This window comes from Vigna radiata, chromosome 7 (genome assembly GCF_000741045.1).
Source record: "Vigna radiata var. radiata cultivar VC1973A chromosome 7, Vradiata_ver6, whole genome shotgun sequence".
Classification (NCBI taxonomy): domain Eukaryota; kingdom Viridiplantae; phylum Streptophyta; class Magnoliopsida; order Fabales; family Fabaceae; genus Vigna; species Vigna radiata.
The window spans coordinates 36,248,657-36,258,047 of NC_028357.1; the positions used below are offsets into that span (position 1 = coordinate 36,248,657).

At 28.9% G+C, this 9,391-nt stretch overlaps 1 protein-coding gene across 1 annotated transcript; it reads left to right on the plus strand.

Moving 5' to 3' along the window:
- Positions 1–1,524: 1,524 nt before the first annotated feature.
- On the plus strand, positions 1,525–6,099 carry LOC106769431 (vesicle-associated protein 4-2). Its single transcript, XM_014655051.2, has 7 exons — positions 1,525–1,977; positions 3,502–3,572; positions 3,840–3,921; positions 4,022–4,134; positions 5,238–5,315; positions 5,540–5,659; positions 5,755–6,099. Exons 1-7 carry the CDS (start codon positions 1,707–1,709, stop codon positions 5,815–5,817), a joined length of 798 nt encoding a protein of 265 aa, XP_014510537.1. The 5' UTR covers positions 1,525–1,706; the 3' UTR covers positions 5,818–6,099.
- Positions 6,100–9,391: the final 3,292 nt, after the last annotated feature.

Genomic DNA, 9,391 nt, shown 5'->3' on the forward strand with positions numbered 1-9,391 from the left:
TATTATGAGTTATTATTTAAATTTAAAAATTAAAAATTAAGAGAATAAAATTGAAAAATGAAAAAGAACATTAAAAAAAGTGTATCCTCTTTATATATATAATTATAGATTATAGATTTAGATAATTATTTTAATTTAAAAAATCTTTATTAAAGAATAAAATTGAAAAACACGAAAACAAAAAATAAATTGCTTATATATATATATATATATATATATATATATATATATATATATATATATATATATATATATATATATATATATATATATATATATATATATATATATATATATATATATATATATATATATATAGTATAGTATAGTATAGTATAGATGCATTAGAAACTATAGAAGCTAAAGTAAATTTAAGTCTAATTGTTATTAAAAATCTAATGTAATTCTAAGTCATATGATTAAGTTAAAATAATAATATATGTTATGTTTATGAAAAATTTAAAAAAAAAATGAATACAGTTTTAACTCTTATTCAATAAGATCATATCAACAATGTTAATATATAAGATAAATAAATTCGATACATCTACGCAGTCATGAAGGAATGTGTTATAAATATTTATAACGAGTTCTCGTAGATTGGGAAAGCTAAACAAATCATTTTTACAATATAGAATGTGATTTTATTATTTGATGTTTTTACATTTATGTAATTTGTATTCTTTATGAAAAATAAAACATATTCTTATACCAATTATAAGTTTTGATAATGAAAAAAAAATATTTTAAAAGAATTTTTTATAATATTTTAATATAGAAAACGTGTAATTTTTTTTATCGAAATTTAAAATATGTCTAATATAATAATAAATGAATAAATAATTAAAGAAAAAAAGACACATATATTATGTTAAAATATTTAAAAGAATCCGTTAAAATATATTTTTTCTATAGTATATCTATAATATTTAAATGATTTAATTTTTATATACTTTTTTCATATGTGCATAAAAGAATTATGTGGTATTTAAAAAATAAGTTAGATATATTATCATCATAAAGGGTAACGTTTATTTATGAAAGAGACTAATGACAATTAAAATAATAAAAATATACAAAAAGTAAACAACTTCAATTTTATAGAGTAAGATGTTTTTCAATATAGATTTGTCAAAAGAAGGGGGGAGAAGGTTGAAACTAGAAACGTGTGAAATATTTTTCTTTAAATATTAATGAATAAAATATTGGATTTAAATTTATTTTAATTTAAAAATGAAATCTTATTTGTTAGAAGAATTAAACTAACTTAATAAGGTGGAAAAGGGAAGAGAAGTCAACCCATAACGTGTAAGAGACACTAACTACTACTCTTGCATTGCTTAAAAAAGGACCCCACCATGTTTTCTGCTCTCTTGGCTTCACGTTTTTCACTCTTCCACTTATTACACTGTCCAAACCAACCAACCAAACAAACGGTTAAAAAAAAAAAAAAAAAAACCAAAAACGCGTGGACTTCAAACGCTTTCGCCACCACAATTCATAATTTTCCTCACATCCGCGTCTGTAACACTTTTCACATTTTGAAAACAGAGCCACAAAAGAAGAGAAGAGAAGACGGAGTAAACGACGGTGTTTCCAACCTTTAACTCTGTCATCTCTCAACTCAAAGTCAATCCCTCTTCTTCTTTTCTTCTCCAGTTCATATCTGCGCGATTACCGTTTCCGGAACCGGAGAGGACGAGAGCATGGCCGTAGCTGATCCCAAGCCTCACTCCGAACCCAAGGTCTGGAACTTCTTCAAGCTTCCCTTTCGCCATTCCACCTCTGCAACCTCTACGACTTCCTCTTCTGCTAACCTTCACCTCCATCACCACCATCACCACCACAACCCTAACAATCTTCCCCTCGAGGGCTCCACCTCCCACACCTCCAATTCCGTTTCCTCCGTCGCCAGATCGCTTCTCCCAACACGACGTCGTCTCAAGCTCGATCCCTCCAATAAGCTTTACTTCCCCTGTATAAATTCGTCTTCCCCTTCAATCCTTTTATATGGTCGTTTTTCTTTATGTGGTTCTGCTTGCATGCAATAATTGCTTTCATCGTGATCTAATTTGGATATTTGGCTTTAATTTCTATTTACTGTTTTTATTTGCAATTTAGTAAAGGTGCTTTAATGCTTTAATTGGACTCTGCCATATATGGAAGTCTTTGGTTTGGGCGAAAATCGTTGTCCCCGTACTCTCGGCATCGCGTAAAAGATGTTGCATGTAGTTTTTAATGATGTACTTTCCTTTCTCGCTCGTTCATTTCTGGCTTGTTAGGTAACAGTGTTAGTAATCACAGTCCATTTCTTTCCGAAATTGAAAGCGGGCTGGAGATGAAATTTGGGGAAGGCCTTGTTTGGATAAATTTTTAAGTGGACACGTAAGGAAGTCATGAAATTATGAATGTAAATGAATCGAGTTTCTTTCTTGAGAAATCAACTTGTGTATTTTTATTTTGGGACTTGAAAGTAGTAAAATGAGATAGCTTATATAAAAAGAATTTATGAACATAAATTGGTTTTTAGGTTAGGGGCATAGATGGAAGTTCAGTTCATTTTACTTATTTATTCCCCTCTCATAAGGACTTTTGGAAAAGTTCTTTCAATCATGACGATAATAACAAAGGTAATTATTCAATGTTGCTGCTGTTGATGGTTTTTGAGTATGCTTGCCATCTTTGTTTAAGTGGATAGTGGTATTCTAGGGATGGAAACTGTATATCTATAGTTTATTGCTTAGGTGGAAAGTCAAAAGGTGAAAGAATGTTCAAGAAAAGGTTTGACAGTAGTTCCAGGGCTAGCTTTGTTGATTTCAGTGTTCCTTTTGTTCCTTTTTCCTAATTTTAATTTTTGTTCCTTTATAATCGTTAAGTCATTTTCCTTCAAATTCCTTTGACAACGATAGGCTAGACTAGATAAGTGTTCATCTTGAATTCACAAGTCTTGCAAACAAAATATATGTGAGATGAATTGCTTTCTGAAGATTAATTACTTATTAGTTTTTTGCTGCTCTGAGTTTTGCATTTTCTCTGTATTAAGCATTTCACTTTTAATTGTAGCAACAATCTTAATTTCCTTGCAATGGAAGTTATTAACTGCTGCTACTGTGCTACCAAACATTTTCTCTCTTGAAAATGTTTCTTTTTGCATGAAGATGTCAAATATAACCAAGTTAAATTTGCTAAGCTTTGATACCATTCACAAGTTACATGTAGTGGAAAGTATCAATGGTGTGAGAATCATAAAGTTTGAATGTAATTGCTCATATTATTGAGATACAGGAGAAAATAAGTTTGAAATTCTCTTTGGTTCTCTTGGCTTCTCATGTGACTGCCCTGGTGGGTGCAGAAATATGGACACACAGACTTCTCTTTGCTTTGGTGGCTTTTTATTCTATTTTTTTATAACCTTTTCATTCCAATATTCAACATGATTGGTTGATTTACTTATTCTTATATTACATAACTCGTTTCTTAGTTTCTTATTATCTTGTGCAGATGAGCCGGGCAAACAGGTTAGGAGTGCCATCAGGATTAAAAACACCAGTAAATCTCATGTAGCTTTCAAGGTATGGGGAAAACATGTCCAGCTATTATTTATTCCTGTTTCTATAATTTTATTTTCTCCATTTGCAATTTCTGAATTTTTGTTGTTTGAGGTAACTTCCATGATGTCTTGAACTAAACTATTTGCAAGAATCTGTTACTAAGTTACAGTTTTGCAGGAGAATAAGACAGTAACTTATTTAGTCCACCTATTAATCTATTAGTAATAGAATTAGGCTATCTGTTTTAACAAAAATTCTTTGTTTTCCATTTAAAATTTGCATTTATAGTTTCAAACAACTGCTCCCAAAAGCTGTTTCATGCGTCCTCCTGGAGCCATCCTTGCCCCTGGTGAGAGTATCATAGCTACAGGTAAATAATATTTGATGTCTGTCTATATCCTTTCTTAAAACAAAAGATCATCATAAATACAAGGCCTGGTTATCTCACTATTTGTATTTTTGCTATCTAGTGTTTAAGTTTGTAGAGCAACCAGAAAATAATGAAAAGCCTGAGAAAACTGGACTCAAATTTAAAATCATGAGCTTGAAGGTGAAAGGATCAATTGATTACGTCCCTGAACTGGTTAGTTAATTTTTATTTTTGCTGAAAACTTACTGTTGCCATGAATAAGATAAAATGTTGTTGCTATTGATTTTAGTTTCATCACTACTATTTTATGTGTTTATTTTACTGCAATAAATTGTTTGTTCTTTTGGCTTAGTTATATATAAATGGAGAAGGAAAAGGTTGTCAAACTCTCAAGTTTACTCTTAAACTCTTGCAAGCTTTCGATCCTAGGTAGATGAAATGAGTTAACTCACTATCAAACTCTTTTGTGAGTTCACTCGGGTAAATTCTGTAAACTCATATCAACTCACATAATCTTTCGAGTCAAGTAAGAATTAACTTTGAAATCAATGGAATTTTCCCCCTTTAATGACCCTATGGGGACAATATTTTATTTGGACGCAAAGTATTTGAAGAAATTTGAAATGTTTTCTCTTTAAGAACTTTTTTTTAATGAATTTATACATGTAGATTCTCAACTCTGAGTGTATGAGAGTTCCATGAGTTAGATTCTCAAGTTTAGCAACCTTGGAAAAGGATGTATATTCTCTGGTTTTTGTTAATTACTCTATGCATATAAATTTTGTCCTTTTAATCATTAAAACTTTATAGCCTTTCAATAGATTCATGTGCATAGTATTATGAGCTCTGGAGGTTTTTGTATTATTATTAATAATAAGGCTCACTTTCTCATCCATGTTTGTCTGTCTCTCTCTCACACACGTCATACAATTCAGCACAATCAAAATTTAAGTTCTTCTGTTGTATATGCTAATTTCTTTTCAGTCACTCTAGCGGCTTAAAATCTCTGCTGGGTGAACACTGATGTGCCTTCAAAATATGCTGATTCCCTGTCCTGTGCCTGATCCCTTTCTCATTGTCTGTCCTGATCCCCCTGTGCCTTCAAAATACAAAATACACTGATGGACACTGATTTTGATGTTTTAAAATATATTAAAAAGATTTTTGAAGTACCAACATCAGTAGTGCATTGTTAATGTTCATCAAAAAACAACACCGAAAAATCTAGTAGAGAATCTGGACTCAGATATCTTCTACACTGTTTGAACTTATTCATCTGTTTCTAAAATGATATTACTTTTTCTCCCTGGAATCAGTTTGATGAGCAGAAGGACCAAGTAGCAGTGGAGCAGATTCTGCGAGTTGTTTTTCTAGATCCAGAGCGTCCTTGTCCTGTGAGTACTGAATTTATTTTCTTCACTGTTCATTTTTGTATTTTGAGCCAATGTTAATACTAGTTACACTTTTCCCTTTTTCTTCACTTGTTTCTTAATATATGCGTTGCTTTACTTGGATGAGACATACAGTATCAACTATTTATGTTGGTATTTATGAGATGTCTGCATATAATGTAATAAACTTATTTCATGCTAACAAGGGTCGTTTTTTTCTTGTTAAGGCTTTGGAAAAACTGAACCGACAACTAGCTGATGCGGATGCTGCCCTTGAGGCACGTAAGAAACCTGTGGAAGATGCAGGTCCAAAAATTATCGGGGAAGGGCTCGTCATAGACGAATGGGTATGTTTACATAGCTTTCGATTAGAAGTTTTTCTTCGGTTATGTTACTTTTAGTAAATGCTTCATCTGTTAATAACCAATGATTATGTTTTCAGAAAGAGAGGAGAGAAAGATACCTCGCAAAGCAGCAGGGTGAAGTGATTGTAGATTCTGTATAGGGCGTTGATCTGAATACCTATAGGAAATGATATTGCCGCCAAGGAAAATGTTATATTAAGAGAAACAATTATCAAAATTACAGCTTCTTTTTCTTAGAAAATTTTCAGGTGAATCGCAAGTGTACTTTGGTGAAAACTATGCGTGTGTGTGTGATCTGATCATTCTCTATGTAGATAAATGTCATTTTGTTTTTAGGCTCTTTTTTTCTTGGGAATAATTTTGATGGATTGATATGAAATAGTTCTGTTCAATTTCTTCATGTGATCAATGATTTGCTCTTAGTCTGTTTTGCTACGATTTCATTCAGATGTAGATGTGGCTGAGATTCTCGACAACTGAAGATAGTAAGATATTGATTTTAGTATTTCGCATTGGCCATAGAGTAGGTAATGATGTTTAATCGTATCTATCTTATGTACTTTGTATTAGCCAAAGAGGGAGCAATTTTTTTTCTTAATCATGTTGAACTTTTTGGCGGTTAATGCTTGTAGTTGGCAGTTTTTCGTGTTTTTCATTCAAAATTACATTTTTGAAAATAAAAATGACCCTTTGAGTATGCCTCTTCGCCTATTAAAGACATTAACCCTTTTATCATTAAATATCCTATTGTGCATTTATTTTCCTTGTGAAATTTTCATGTAAATACCATCAATTATTGGTCATCTTCGTATGTATTTGTTATGTTTGGAAGCACTTAAAGGATGATAGTTGGACCTTTTCTTAATGCCCTTTGAGATTTGTAATGTCATCATCATAGATTGGAAGTAATATTCCTGTCATCAATGTGAGAGGAATTTGCTTCTACTGAAGTTCCTAGATGTTAAAGTAGTGTCTTCTTCCAATGCTAAATTTATTTGCAGAGAATTTATGTATAGTAACTAAGATGAACCGTCTCACTTTCATGCATTCTGCAATTTTATGCATAGAAACATAAGCTTTATAAATGTTGGTAGTGTCCATGCTTAATATCCTTTCTTAAAATAATTAGCATTTGTAGAAAGGGCTGTTAGTTTAAAATTGATCACTTCTCTATAAATCATTTTGCATGATCACTCTGACAAAGCAATCCTTACAACGAGCACCATTGGTGGATTTAATTTGATATCTGGTCGATAAGTGATTGTCCGAACTTAGTTTTGTTTGATTAATTTTATCATATCAAGGTGAAGAGTTTAACACTTTTTTAATACATTGTATTGTTAAATTTATTAAAAATTATAAAATCAAGGAGGCGTTTATATAGTTTAATGATAGTGTATACATAGTTTTGAATCATATATATAAGAATTTTTCAACTTATCGAGAAAAATTGTTCTGACAAATTTTCTCGAGAAATTTGATAAATATTTTCGTCACTAATTTAATTTATTGATAAATTTTGTTTCTGTCTAAAAAACTTCATCAATTAGAATAATAATTTCTTATAACATTATAGTTTACCGTATCAAGTTAAATATAGAAGTTTTTATTTATTTTTTAAATGGACAATGTCAATAATTACAAGTTATATTATTTTATAGTAATTCCATACATTTAAAAAATAATCAAATGTAAATTTAGTTTAGTTATTGAAATTATTTTATCTCTATTTTAGTAACTTGTAGAAAAAAAGTCAAGACTACTAGAAGACATGAACTTATTATCTTTTCCACTCATTCTCCTTTATAAAAATATTTTATCATTAATCATACAACTTTTTATGAAATTTAATCTCAATGTTTAATTTTTTTTTAACTTTAATCAAATGTATACTTTTATTCTCATCACCTTCTAAACGAGATATTAGAAAACTCCTCAAATAATTTATAGTAATATATTTGAGGATATACACAATTTTAAATCACATAATCTTATTAGTAAACAATTATTACTTAATATATTACAAAATAATCTAATAAAATATATTACTTAATATTTTAAATTATTTTAAAATTTAATATGAAAGTAATCTGTGTGATTTTACTTCTTAATTATGAGAAAAGTTGTGAAAAATATTACGGGTCCTTACGTATTACTGAGTTCAAGAGGGTGACTTTCGAAGAATTATATTTTTTGTTCACTCTCATGATGTTTTTTCTTCACCTTCGTGGGGTGTTAGAAAAGTAAAACAAAAAACTATATATTATGATTTTTGGATTATGAATTCAGGAAAATGTTTCAGATGTTACAATCTCAAATACGTTTTTGGATTTAAATACACATCTTGGACTGTCTAATTTAAAAATATATTTCCGATTGAACTATAGTACATTTTCAGATTACATAATTTAGAAACATGTTACAAATTACATGATTCTGAACTTATATCTGTATTACATAATTTGAAAGTACATTTTAAATTGTAAAACTAAAAATGCATTTTTAGATTATGTAATTCAAAAACATATTCTAAATTATACAATCTATAATACATTTAGGAATTATGCAATTTACAATATATTTTCAAATTAAAAAATATATTCCAAATTAGAATAAATTTTTGAATGATTTGGACTTTTTCCACACGTACGGAGGCGCAGGAAGAAAGTGTCTTTTGAGTTTTTTTTTTCTGGGCTTTCATTAGGTTGAATGGGCTTCCATTTGAATCATATCCATTTAAAAGGCCAGAGGTGTCAAAAAGTTAAAAGTGGTTTCACCCAATTTCTTATGTACACTCATTTTTTTTTTTGCATAATTTTTTAAGTTTAGCATATATACAGTCTCATTTTTCCAGTATAGTAAACAAAAGTTTTTATTTCAAAAATATATTTTTTATTATAATTATATTTTTTTATCATCTTAAAACTGTATTTTATAACATTAAAATGTTCAATTAAACAAAATATCATGCTAATATTGTTTGTTTATTAACTTAACAGACAAATAATTTAAGGTGATAAACTAAAAGTAATCAATTGCAAATTTTGAAGTTGGGTTTAAAAATTGAAACTAGATTTGAAAAATCTAATATAATTGTGTTATATTTCTTATTTGTTTGTTATTTTAAAATTTTAAAAATAATTTTAGGCTAGGGTTGAAATAAAATTATATCAGATGAAATGTGTATGTATGACTTACCTTAGTATTTATTAACAATGTTTACAATGTATTTTAAATGATAATTTATTAGTACTAAAAATATGAAATATTTTTTTGTTATTTTTTACATGTATTTAAGTAGTTTTGTTAATGAAATTAGGTTGTGATGCAGATTTAAACATTGGTTATAATTAAAAGAAAACTCTTTTTCAAGGAAACTTAAAGTATTTTGGCATGATAGAGGGAAATTTATTTGATAATGATTTATTCGAGAAACAAATTAGGTATGGACTTAAGCTTAATTCACACAATAACAATTACAAATGCATACTTAATCATTGATTACATATTATTTATTTTTATTAATACGATAAATAATAGAGAGTTTGATAATGAAAAGAAGCATCTTAAGGGAGATTTCATGTCACGATATTATTCTCACGGAACCTAAGATATATATTTATTAACTTACGTTAATAATTAAGTGTAATTGCTAACGTCAAAGATGCATTTAGATCCACAATTGAAAAATTAGTGACCAAAGTTGTTATATTA

Bases quoted from the DNA above. Each gene is read 5' to 3' on its own strand.
- LOC106769431 (XM_014655051.2), top strand. From the start codon at position 1,707: ATGGCCGTAGCTGATCCCAAGCCTCACTCCGAACCCAAGGTCTGGAAC. The intron at 3,573-3,839 runs GTATGGGGAAAA...TTGCATTTATAG, and splicing joins AATCTCATGTAGCTTTCAAG to TTTCAAACAACTGCTCCCAA. The intron at 5,316-5,539 runs GTGAGTACTGAA...TTTCTTGTTAAG, and splicing joins ATCCAGAGCGTCCTTGTCCT to GCTTTGGAAAAACTGAACCG.